General features: G+C 47.6%; 1 protein-coding gene across 1 annotated transcript; it reads right to left on the bottom strand.

Annotated features, from left to right (window-relative positions):
- Nucleotides 1-2329: 2329 nt before the first annotated feature.
- LOC133142095 (general transcription factor 3C polypeptide 4-like) lies at nt 2330-9775 on the bottom strand. The gene is made up of 5 exons (XM_061263071.1): nt 9482-9775; nt 7067-8824; nt 6111-6241; nt 5660-5748; nt 2330-5067 (listed from the first exon to the last, which is right to left on the bottom strand). The coding sequence occupies exons 1-5, from the start codon at nt 9773-9775 to the stop codon at nt 5003-5005; spliced, it is 2337 nt and encodes a 778-aa protein (XP_061119055.1). The 3' UTR covers nt 2330-5002.
- Nucleotides 9776-13102: the final 3327 nt, after the last annotated feature.

Below are 13102 nucleotides of genomic sequence, written 5' to 3'. Positions count from 1 at the left end.
CATTTCATGTGCTGGACATGGCCTCAAATTACATGATTGTAGGCACTTAGTCTTAAGTCTTAAGTCGCTCTGGTGTTCATGCTGGTTTCTCCACCAGATTCTAGCCGATTTAGTAGAGTCAGCGACCCACTGACTGGAGGGCAGCAAGAGCGGGTGTGGCAACATAAATCAGGAGCTAAGAGTATGTTTTTTAATCCTGGCTCTCTTGGTCTTGTACAGGACCTTTTAGTTTTGCTAGCTAGCATTTAAAAGTCTCTACTATTAGCATTCAGTGTGCTCTCTGCCACCAGTTTGCAAGCACGGCTTCAATGTACAAACACTGAAAGCGGCCGAAGGTGTGATTCGCTCTGTGCTCACAGCAATGGTTTTGCATTGGATCATTTTAATGTGAATGTGCAGTGATTGACTAAATTTGCACGAATTTTTCACATTTGACCATTTTTGTGGAAATATTGCGGGGACTGGAAAAAATTGCAAGTTATCACTATGCAGATATTGGTTGAATTTGCATGAATTCCTGGAGGAATTGGCTGATGTGGTGGTGAGGGGTAAAATGGCTGCCCTGCAACCCCCTGGACAACTCATTGATGATTGATTCATTAGAGGAAAGACCCTTCATAAATCCAGCATTGTAATTGCTGCTCATTGTACTGCAATCTATCATGACATTATGGCCTTTTATCCAGAGTGATTGAAGTGCATACATCCAGGCCTAAGCAATCAATTATTCATACCAACAGGGTAACACATGATGGTGCTGTTCAATACATCTTACAACATGAAGTTAGATGCCATATCGGGTGCAAGAGGGAAATTGGAGGTATAGCATTATTAGGAAGCAAACTGGTTAGGAGTTTGCCTAGGCATGACTCATGAACTCATGCACTGTAAGTGTTTACATTTGGGCATTAGGTGAGCTAAGGTTTCGTGTTAAACGGGTGTGTTTTCCGGCAGTGGTGGAAGGTGGGCAGTACAATATGGCGGCGGCCGTAGAGCCTGTAACCCACACCTGCTCCAATCACATCAGTCAGTTACATCAATTCCTGACCCCCCCCCCCCCCCCCCACTAAAAATAAGGGAATTCCTCACCGGTGACAGAGAGAAGGCGCTCCGCTGAGCCATGACCGCTCCCCTCCCGCGGTTCCCACGACAGCTCCCCTGCCGCCGCGGCGGGAGGAGCGTGGCCCTCGTTAATTACGCCTTTAATTAATGTGCGGGCAAAAGCGCGGCCTGCCGGAGCCCCCGCGCGCCGCACACATCACCGCCGCCCCCAGAGGGCGTGTGCGTGCACACCTCCGTCTCCCTCGGTCACACCCTTCGCACGGCATCGTCCCCGGCGACGGGTCAGTGACCGGCCGCTGCGGTGGGGGTTGGGGGGAGGGCGTGGGGGTCTGGCAGGAGCGGTTAAAGGGCCATGTTAACAGCCTGATTTAAACTCCCCCTAGACTGCTCTCAATGACTGCACACCCCCCACCTCCCAGACCCATTTAAATTACTGTAGAGGAGCTCCAGATATGTGCATATCTTTTGAATGCTTCATCACTGGGGAGGAATTACATTCATTCAGGGGGGGTGCAAAGGGGGATTCTAGGGGCTGGGGTGTATGTAGGAGAATTAAGCAAATCTTTTTCTATCTTTTTCTAAATATTCAGATATTCCCTCTGCTCTCTTTATTTTTAGGGTATCTCTCCCCTGTTATCCCACCACCCCCTGATCTATTTCATTCCAAGATTCGCTGATTTATTTATCGGACGACTCTGGGTTTTAAGTAACGTGGGGGAACGGGGTATTTAATATTTAAGAGTGAAAATACAGCGATGGACAAGAACACACAGCAGAGAGCTGCGTTTCCGCTGCGGGTTTGGAAAGTGAATAATATCCAGTGGATCTCCTCCAATCAACTTTTTTATATTTCATACATACACAAAGTATCTTTTTTGTCTTTATCTTTTCACAGTTTCCCTCCAAAAATGAAGAGACAGATACAGATTTATACACAGGCAAATTTACATAGGTATTGTAATAGTCATACCCTGCATTCAGTTTCTTTGGAAAATTGGAATGAGTACTCATTCTACTATCCTTGCAGTTATACGCTGTGCTGTATAATATTCTATTGCTGTTAAGCTTTGCCCTTAATTTCAGAAAATTAAACTTTTTTTTTTTAAATTCATTTTGCCAGACTAAAATGTCACAGTAATGACTACCTACTGTAGGGTTTTGGCAGTAATGACAGTACTTACTGTTGGCATGGTGTTATGCATGTATGATCAATGCAGTGGAGTCAGCATTTATTGCTGGGGGGAAAAATGTCACCACAACCTCAGAATACAAGAACAGAAGTTTATTTACAAAATAACAATAAAATAAAAGCACAAACAGAAATGATTGGCAACATTAATATGGGTTCAAGCAAAATGAATCGCCTGAACCACCTAAAAACCAGAAACCACTTTTCTTTTTTAAATCCTGCAAAGCACTACTATACACAGAGACACCAAAATTCAAGAACTTGCGGGTCTACAAATAGTCAATTCTCATTTCAGTTTATTCAAGTTTTTCTACGGTATCAGCAGAAGCCCCATAATTGAAAAGGCTGACCAGTGAACCAGTTTCTCAAAGTGAGGGAGGTTCAGCTTGACTGTTTTAATAGAAATTTCACTGAATAAATATGTAATATCTGTAATATCTTAAAGAAAATAATTGTACGCCCAGGACAGTGGGTTACCATGAAGGCAACTGATAAATACTGTCAGCCAAGGGTTCCTGGTGGTGGAAACGGGATGGTGAGCCTGTTAGCACTCGACATGCGTTTGGATACACCACCATTCGTTCCTGTGACCTCCGACCTCAACGTGGCACATCCTGCACTGTATAGCGTGTTCTCTTTTTCAAAAGCAGCTTATGTTATGGCATTGCATTATGGGAAAGGTAGTTTCATTCATGAAATGCGCTGCTTTCCAAGCAAGAGTTTGATATGAAAATCGAAAAAAAAACACAAAAGGCCAGTTTCACAGACAGATTAATCTTAGTCCTGGACTTTTTTAGTTTGAGTGATTGAGTTTTCTATGGAGAATGTCCATTAAACATTGAATTTAGTCTAGGACTAAGATCTGTGTCTGTGAAACTGGTCCAGAGTCATAACGTCTAGTATCACAATGGAGATGGACAAGTCTGTGATTGCAGCCTTATGTGCAAATGTGCAAATACTGACTGCATAGAGGATAGGTGACATCAGGAGGGTGAGACAGATAAAGAGACTATGTGTCAGAGTGTCAGAGGAGGCGGGACTTGTTACTGTGACAACCATTCAGAGCCAATCACGGCCCACAGAATATGGGAATCCACAGGTCCCAGGCATTTTTAGACCATCAGTATTGTGGCAATCGTCAGTGACTGTCATATGAATGTAAAGTCTTAGCCAACTCCTAATTCCAACACTAAACAGCAGGTACAGGGATCACCTTGCACCTTTGAGCCAACAATTACTTTTTGCCATTTTGCACGAGAACATTTATTTGCACAAAATCATTAAAGGGCAATTTTAACTGCCCCAGGTCACCATAGGCATGTATTAGTAAAACGTTAAAAAATCTTGCTGAGAAATAGGAGCTGAAAGCAGGTGACCTGGGTATTGTCGGTGGAATGTAGACATGAGTTTATATAGGCTAGTGCAGGCAAAGTCCAGTTTTCACCGCACCAGTGAGAAAACAGCTCATTTGAAGTGACAATTTTCGATATACAATATTATTATACAATTAAAATAATACAATGGTCCTCACTCCTGGTCCTGGGAGTGCCCCAGGGTGTGCTGGTTTTTGTTTCCGCCTCAATATCAGCAACCAATTCAGACACAAGAAACCAGGTGAGGTGAGTAAACTGTGTGATTAACTGCTTTAATTGATCAATTGAATGCTGAGTAAATAGAAACCAGCACACCTTGCAGCTCTCCAGGACCAGGAGTGAGGACCCCAGCATGCCCTGTGGCTCTCCAGGACCAGGAGTGAGGACCCCAGCACACTCTGCGGCTCTCCAGGACCAGGAGTGAGGACCCCAGCACGCCCTGCGGCTCTCCAGGACCAGGAGTGAGGACCCCAGCACGCCCTGCGACTCTCCAGGACCCGGAGTGAGGACCCCAGCATGCCCTATGGCTCTCCAGGACCCGGAGTGAGGACCCCAGCACGCCCTGCGGCTCTCCAGGACCAGGAGTGAGGACCCCAGCACACTCTGCGGCTCTCCAGGACCAGGAGTGAGGACAACTGATCTAATACGAACATGGCTGTAAGCGACCAGCAGGAGGCGATGCGTCTCATTGCTGTGCCCCCAGACAGAGCGGGGTGTTTAGCAGCCCCAGTGACGGTGAGGGACCGGGAGAGCCGGTCAGGTTCTGTCTTTCATCAAGAGCCGCTAACACCCGCGACGACCTGAAACATCCCCCGACCCGTGTTCTCAAACAAGGGTTAATTATATTTAACAATGTGCACTCTCACCCCCCTTTAATTAAAATTAGTATTGCATCTGGCGGTTCGACCCACACTGTCCCTCATTATAGCAGAATCTCATTAGGGGCTGGGCCCATTGGGGGGTGGGGGGCATTGGGTTTAAAACACAGCTCCCCATCTCTCTGTCACTTCACTAATTGGCCTGGGGTCCTGTTCCTTGAGCTCATGCAGTGAGCAACATTTTATATTTTTGTATTTATACATTTTTTTTGCCCAACATCGATTGGTTTACGGTGCCAATGTTCCAAACGCACTGCTGGAGATAATGGGGAGAAGCCCTCCCTATTTGTGATGTTTAAAATGGGGAGAGCTCTGTAACTGACCGTAGGGGATGCGGTGTGGAGCTGGGAAGGTGTGCTCATTTCCTACGTCAGCAATCACATTAATATGGTGTGGAGGGTGGGGACTGCTTTTCACAGCGTCCCATTCAGTCCAAGAAGGCAGAATGACCCAGGCCAGAACCCGGCACGACCCAGGCCAGAGCCAGACCAGAACCCAGTCTAAAAGAGCGGGGAGTCGCAGAAGGTGCAGGGACCTTGTAATATCCGCTTGATCCAGTCTGGGTCTGGGGGGGGAGACAGGGAAGATTCAGTTTCATAACATCCCCTCCTGCGCACGCCCCCAAACGATGGTGACTCACACCAAGGCGCCTACAGGACTTGCATTCAGCATCAATTCTCGAACTTTCCTTTCAGTATCACATAATTCATGTGGAAAACCAGTTATAAGTAAGGTTTGGTATTTGTCACAGAAGTCACGATTTGTTTTGGCATTTTTTTTGGCAGTTCCGTGACTTTCCACATTTCTGTGATTTCTTCAGTTTTTAGTGCTTTCCATTATTGGATAATAACTGTCAGCCCTAACATGGCCTACAGTGATATTTGTCACGGTAGTTTCAGTCAGATGTTTGACAGCCCCTGTCAACAGAGTCCATGCCCAGCGCTCCTTCCCACATTACAGCAACATTCAGTGACAAGAGATTTCAGTAATGCACTTCAACTTCAGCCAATATTTTCTTGTGACAAACACCCAGCCTTAAGTTCAGTGCTCCTGGTTCAGCTCTCATTCTCTCCCGCCCACAAGGCCCTGCCTGCACCCGACAGCCAATGAGACGGCTGGAAAAGCAGAAGGTCAGAGGTCAGAAGGGCGGGGCTCACCTTCGGGCACGGGGTGCCTTGCGATGCTGTCCAGCAGCAGGCAGCGTCTGTAGTTGAGCGACTGACAGGCCTGGTATGTCAGCACACACCTGGGACGGAGAACAGTGCGTCAGGCCCCGATCCTTTCACCTGAAAACTCTTCAGGCGAGGGACTTTGGGCCTGTGTGACATTCTGCCAGCCCACATAACTTTTTCAGCATCAGTAAGTCGAACGGGTCCCCGAATGTCTGGTGTGAGTGTGGGTGGATAGGTATAAAAGAGGGGCGGAGAGGAGTAAAGAAGAGGGGCGGAGAGATATAAAAGAGGACTAAAAGAGGGGTGGAGAGATATAAAAGAGGGGCAGAGAGGAGTAAAAGATGGGCGGAGAGATATAAAAGACTAAAAGAGGGGTGTAGGGTATAAAAGAGGGGGGTCGGGTGTAAAAGAATCGAGGGCAGCAGAGCCCAGGTACCTGAGCCATATGTGGCCGTTGCTGCAGACGGCCTGTTTCCGGTCCGTGAAGGGCAGCACCTCCTTACACAGGCTGCAGTACTCTGGGAATGTCTGCTTGTTCATTTTCTTAAAGATGTGACCAATCAGCACCTGAGCAACACAGGCATCGTTTTTTACTATAGAACAGACCACAGAACAAAACTTATTTAACATTTTAAACTGTATGTGAGTGTGAGTGTGAGTGTGTGTGTGTGTGTGTGTAAGCTTGTGGGTATCTCTGTAAGCAGGGTTGTGTGATTGGTGTGTGTGTGTAACCTAGTGAACAGTACAGTCCGTAAGCATTTGGACAGTGGTCCAATTTCTGTTTTGGCTCACATTCGATATGAGGTCAAAGTGCTGACTGGTATTTATCTATATCTATATTATGTTATCAGTCTAGGAATTACATCCTTTTTTAGGGAACCAAAAGTAATGGGACAGTTGGCTTCTCAGCCGTTTGTGATAGTGCAGGTACAAGAAAGCTTTCAGTATCTAGGTCATGATTCTAGGATTTGATTGCCATTGTAGGCTCTTAGTGCCGTTTGGCATCATGTGGACCAGAATTATGCCAAAGAAAGTAACGGAAGCCATTATGAGGCTCAGCAATAAGAAAAAGCAGTCGGAGACATAGGCCAAACAATAAGCTTACTTATTTGGAACGGAGAAAAAAAAGAGTGCTGGCAAAGGATCATTGCCTTGCTGTGGGATGAAGCACCATCCAATGAGTTTGGAGGTCTTTGATCGAGCAGATAAGATGCTTCTGTACAAGCCGAGATACTGAAACCTTTCTTATAGCTGATCTAAGGAATCAATTGAATACGCCCATCTAATCAGAAACAGCTGAGAAGCCAACTGTCCAATTACTTTTGGCCCCCAAAAATGGGGGGGACTATTTTAGGGGGGACTGCACTCATACGTGTGAGCCGGTGTGCGTACCTTAGCCGCCCTGTCCTCGTAGGTGGTGTCGCTGGTGAGGAAGTCGCAGACGCCCCGCGTGGGGATGCTGGTGTTCTCGGTGATCCAGGTGTGCAGATACACCTCCCCCAGCACGCTCTTCATGTGCTCCCGCGTCAGGTGGGTCTCCATGGCCTCAATCCAGGCCGTGATCTCCCCCACCTGCTCCTCCGAGACCTCGCCCTCCTGCCCCTGGGCCTCTGCGCTCTCCGAGGGGCCCCCGCCTTCCTCCCCAGCTCCACCTCCATCCGCCCCTCCACCTCCCTCCTCCGCCTCTTCCCCCGCGGCGTTTTCGGCCGCCGGGCGCCACCTGGCCTGGGCGGGGGCCTTCTGCAGCGATGCATACAGCACGCGGCACAGGAAGAGCTTGAAGCGCCACAGGTAGGCGCAGCCCGACTGGTGCACCTTCTCGTCCAGCTCATCCTGCAGGCCGGGTGGGATGCGCTTGTCCTGGACCACCCTCCAGCGCACCAGGTCCAGCAGGTCGGCCTGCCGGTACAGGCTCTGCACCCGCGACTCCATCAGCTCGGCCGCCGCCCCGTCTGCGGTCTTCAGCGCCACAAACTGGACCCGGAAGTTCTGGTTCACGGGGTGCTGCCAGTTCCGGGTGCCCTCGGCGGTGAGAAGCGCCAGGTAGGCCCCGTTCGGGCTGAGGGCCAGGCCGTGGATCCTCATCCCGGCCACCCGCTCGGGCAGCTCCAGCGTGTCCTGCCGGAAGGTCACGGCCAGGTCGGTGAAGACGGGGGTGAGCCTCTTCAGGGCGCCGTCGGACGCGTAGGTGTAGACGGCGCCGCCGTGGCGACCGGCCGCCATGGAGACGATGGGCGCCGAGTGCAGTCCGGTGACGTGCGAGTTGTGGACGTTGAGGCCGGCCTTGGAGATGAGCAGGAGGCACCAGAAGAGGTAGGGGCCGCGGGCCGCCACCACCAGGCTGCAGCTGCACTTCTGCTGCGGGTGGAAGAGCGACACGCACTTGATGTTGTGCACGGGGATCTGGTCGGCCTCCTGCCACAGCACCACGGGCTGCCGCAGCGTGAAGTAGCCCTTGACCGCCTTCAGGTTGACGGGCAGGATCTTGACGGGCCCCGCCAGGCTGCCCACGATCAGGCCGCTCATCTTGCGGCCGCCGTGCTCGTACTCCCACCACGCCAGCGCGCTGGGCTGGGCCACGCCGGAGCGCAGGGCGCTGCAGGACACCACCGACCCGCCGCCCAGGAAGGGCAGGGAGAAGTGCCAGACGGCCAGGTCCCCGTTCTCCATCAGCACCGCCAGCAGCACCGTGCCCACGTCCTTGCACTCGTTGTTGGTCTGCACCTGCTGCGTGGAGCAGACGCTGGACCACTCCATCCGCACGGGCGCCTGCATGCGGTGCCGCCTCTGCAGCTCCGCCGGGTCGTCCAGGCGGCCCGCGGGCGGCTCGGCCCCCGGGAACGAGTAGCCCTTCTCGGCCAGCATCTGGCCGTAGAGCTGGGTGAGGTCCACCAGCAGCTCCCAGCTCTGCCTGTGGGTGCTGCCGTAGACGGCCAGCCGGCTGTCCAGCGTGAGGCAGGCCAGGAGGCAGCGGCCGGTGGCGTCGCAGCCCAGCGGGGACCAGCAGGTGTACTTGGTGCCCCTCATGGGGGGCAGCGTGCCCGTGGTGGGGTTCATGCTGCGGTCCAGCTTGAAGACCTGGCTCACCGCCGGGTCCCGGGAGCTGGCCAACTTCTCCTTCGCCTCCAGCACCTCCTGCTCGGGCCCAACCTGTGGAGATGGGGAGGCCATGGACACACAGGAACGGGGGGCAGGAAGGAGATGAACATGACCACAGGTCCAGGGATGACAATTATACAGTCAGATAAAAAACTACCTCGGAGAAAATTATTTATTTGTCACCAATACACCAATAAGAATCTGTTTACTGAACAAATGCAGTCGTTTAACTTGTATTTATATGTTACATAACGATGCCAAAATTACTGGGAAACTATTCTATATCAACTGAAATATCAACTACAACAAATTTGGCAGGAAAATAATCTGTTTAAGTTAGCTTGTAAAGGCAATTGGCTGACAACTAAATTCGTTTTCCAGGCAGGAATTACTATCGGTTCATTTGTAAACAATAACCACGTTTCAACGGCGCACTGCATTCACCGCTACAGTGCCCGAGTACAAGAAAAATGTCAAAGAAAAACTGCGAAGGTCTACCGATCACCACGAACGGACTCAACGCCCATTTTACACACTAGCGAGTGAATGAAAACTAATTCAAGTTGAGGGAAATGACCCGGACAGCCAATCACGTCTTGCCCCTAGGAAAGCAGAAATATTGCTGCCATGCAGAGTGACAGGCAACTCTAGTGTTGGTGCATATGCAGACAGGACTACACAGCCATTCCTGAATATTGTATAATCTACCTGTAGCACACAGACGTCTTCAGGCACGGGGATGGAGGTTCGATGAATGACCATGTCTCTGCTATAGCTGTGAATGTCGCACACTATTTCCATGAGAGAAACACTATTTGTACAAGAGGCAGATATTCTGTGGTCTTCTGACCAGGAGAGCGGTTCCATGCCGGACGCCGGACTTAAGAGTTTCACTTCTGGCTCTCTCTTTACGATCGGTGCATGTCCCGCCAAGACACTGGTGTCCGGCTCGGGTTCAGCCTCTCCTCTGTCCGCAGCATGATCCGTGCTCGAAGCCGCCATTTTCCTCCAAAGGAAAACAAGAGCTGTGACTCAAGGAAGTTGCACTCATAGAGAGGGCGGGACATCCTGTAACGGCGGTCAAAAACTTAGGTTGCCAGATTGTGCGGTTTTTGCAATTTCTTTGCTACGGCGTAGTTAGAAAATACGTTTCAAGAAGATACAAAAATATATAATAAAAATAATAAAAGTAATATTATTATTATTATTATTTTTATTTATTTATTTATTTATTTATTTATTTATTTATTTATTTTTAATGGCTAGATCGTCTGATGGGGAATTATTTTATTTATATTTATTTGCTGGTGTTTTTGGAGATTCCCAAGTTTCCAATTTCTTGCTTTTCTGAAAAGTGTTTGTGACAGTTTATGTAAAAACTGCTATTGGCTACAAATAATTACACACGAATTACATTGCAACGAAATTATTTCAGAATACCAAAGCTGAATTTAAGTGGTAGGCAGCAGTAAGCAAATAGATTCAAGGAATATACGTGCAAACTACAACAGTAGACTACTACAAATAGTAGCCTAATGAATAAATACAATACTAATAATGGTAATAATACTAATGGTTTCATTCTTTGATTATTATAATTGCATTGACAGTGCTATGCGAACAATCAATGTAGCCTATTAAAACTAATTTAGCCTCAGTATGACTGATTGCAAGCTACTAATCAGTGGTATTCAGCAACATTGTTGTATATTTTAGTTTAATTCTGTTTTTTACGATTATGGCCTGGGCAGTGTGCCGAACTGAAATGTCCCTTATTTTGCCTATAAAACACATCTACGAGCAGCCTACAACGACTATCAACAACAGGCTATTAAAATAATGGCAATGGTGATGATGACGACGATGGTAATTCGTTGTCTTTGTCATTCTAAGTAACCATAAATCAGAGAATAGTTATGGATTAAGCTAAATAAACATTGCCTACGTATTTCAACTGGAAGCAAAGCACTCTGGTCCTTTTGTTTGGCCTACTACTTTGGCCTTTACGCGAAATCCATGTAAAACCGGCAAACAGCCTTCCAGGAAGACATTGCTTTTTCAGATAATTGCACAAAATGTTAGTTTGCGCAAACCTGCATTTTAGTTGGAATAATTAGGCCTACCGCTAGCCTACCGACTAGGCTACTCTACAGTATGCCTATCGATAATGTAATAGATGCTGAGAGCTTCAATGTGTCTAAATCACTTTCGTGTACGAATGTGAGAGGGGGAGCGCGAGTTGATTAAATTGACCTGCGTTATCAGTTCTGACCAGGTAATTGTAGCTTCCCTTCTGGAGGAGATCACCGGAGGAAACCATGAAAACAATGCTTTTAAAAGGCCTAAATTATTAACTCCTCCCCGACATTGTTCGGTTTTATAAATAGAATGCCTCGCTAAATAAAACTAAATAGGCTTCCGACTGGCTGGGATTACCGCGCAGATAAAAAAAAGATTGGTCAGACCAATGTTATATGTGAAGAATACGTCACCGCACATGCAGAATTTATCCTACGGTCAACTGTTTGGATGGACGCGCACGTCGCGCGCTCTTTTATCGAGCTGTGGCAGGGGAATGGCCGCCGTTTCCTTCTATGTTGCAAATTCGTTTTTCTGTCGGACAAAAAGTGCAGTAGCTACTACTAATTTTATCGGAGGAGTACACGATATATACCGATTCTAACCATTATTTTCAATTTCATAGTTTCTTTCTTTGTTACCAATTGTGTTAGGTCTGATATGGGACTTCGAAGCGCATTACACTTTTAATCAAACGTGTTGCGGATTAATATTTTACAAGCAGGCAATGTATCTCGGGTCATGGTTTTCCTGGAGCTGCTACCAACTGTCCGATTATGTGTTCATCAAATTCCTCCCTTCTCCGTGCCATATTTTCAGAGACACCGGGCCAGCACCTTCACGCGTGGCCTTTCGCATTCCACTGTACAGTTAGCGAAATTTGATAGCTTTATACAGAGGGCTCTGTTTATTTAAGTGGAAACATACCTATGTATGTAGACACCGCGGTCAAACATGGACGTTCTTTGTAACTGTAAGCCAGCACAGTGTAACTAATAGCGCAGTTGTTTGGATAGGTCAGAATTGTTTTGGAAACGTGTAATTACAAAGGCCAATCTTGTGTTACACTCCACGAACAAGGTGAAGACCTAGCCATATGCACTTTCCTGATAGTCACTTGTAGTTGTGGTAACCATGGAATTCACATGCTGTAGCCTAATTTATTACGTTACCAGCTGAAAATAAATTATTGGGAATAAAAAAAATGTCCCCCTTGTTCAACAGTGAGAGATGGATGCACAGTTGTTTGTTCTCCTAATTCAGTGTGTATTCACACGATAGTTCTTATCAGTGACACTATCCCACTCTGTAGTGTCTGCTGGATTACAGGATGACTCTATGTGTAAGGTGTGAGGCAGAACTTTAGGGTATTTTCTGGCTGCCTTGCCCTTACATCTACTTTCTGGTGGTTCTGTTAAAGCTAAAGGTCGTTTTTAATGTGTTTTCGGCCAACTGTTCCTCATTCCATCGCCTCCGTTCACTTAGCATTTTTCTTTCCCTGGCCTTCCCGTCTTTTTGCTCACTCCTTCTGTCCTGTTCCTCTCATTTCCCCCCAAGGGGCTCAATGCACAGAGATCCTTTCCTGCCAGCATTTTTATGTATGTTGATTTACCTTTTAGAAGGCATTCCATAATGTAAAAGATGCAGCCCGTGTTTGTTCTTTATTCCTGCAGCTGCCTCACACAGAAACTCTCTACCCATTTTTTTAATTGTGTCCCTTTGGAGTGCAACCCCCCCCTCCTGTTAGTTTAGTGCCTTGTGTTCATGTGTCTCAATGATCGTCCTGTAATAACACTCTTGTGTCGGAAAAGGGAGAAGGAGAAGGGAAAGAGGAAAAATATCCTGCACAGTTTAGAAATCCCAAGTGCATGTTATTTGACTGTACTGTACAGGTACAATGTTTCAGCTCAGGTTTTTTTATAACCCCCCCCCCTCCCTAAACTCAAACCTCAGCTGTACTTTTAGGTTGTTGCACACTGCTGTCCTAAATTCTGCCCTGGTTTTTTAATACAGTGACCAGGGGAAAACTGGACCCAATGGGCTTCATGCAAGAACACTTTCATACATTTCACTTACTTTCTTCTTATGAAGGGCTCATATGAGTGTGCCACGATGGATTCAACAAACCAGAAATGTTATGTAAATGTCTGTTATAATACAGTATTCACGGTACATGAAGGTGCTGTGGACCGTTGAGAAAATTTATCTTATTCCTCCTAAATAGTCCACTAAAATATGTTTCTGAAAACA

Source organism: Conger conger, chromosome 12 (assembly GCF_963514075.1).
Source record: "Conger conger chromosome 12, fConCon1.1, whole genome shotgun sequence".
In the NCBI taxonomy this organism is placed as follows: Eukaryota; Metazoa; Chordata; class Actinopteri; order Anguilliformes; family Congridae; genus Conger; species Conger conger.
Note: the sequence above shows the minus strand (reverse complement) of the source record. Positions and strands in the feature narration are given on the sequence as shown.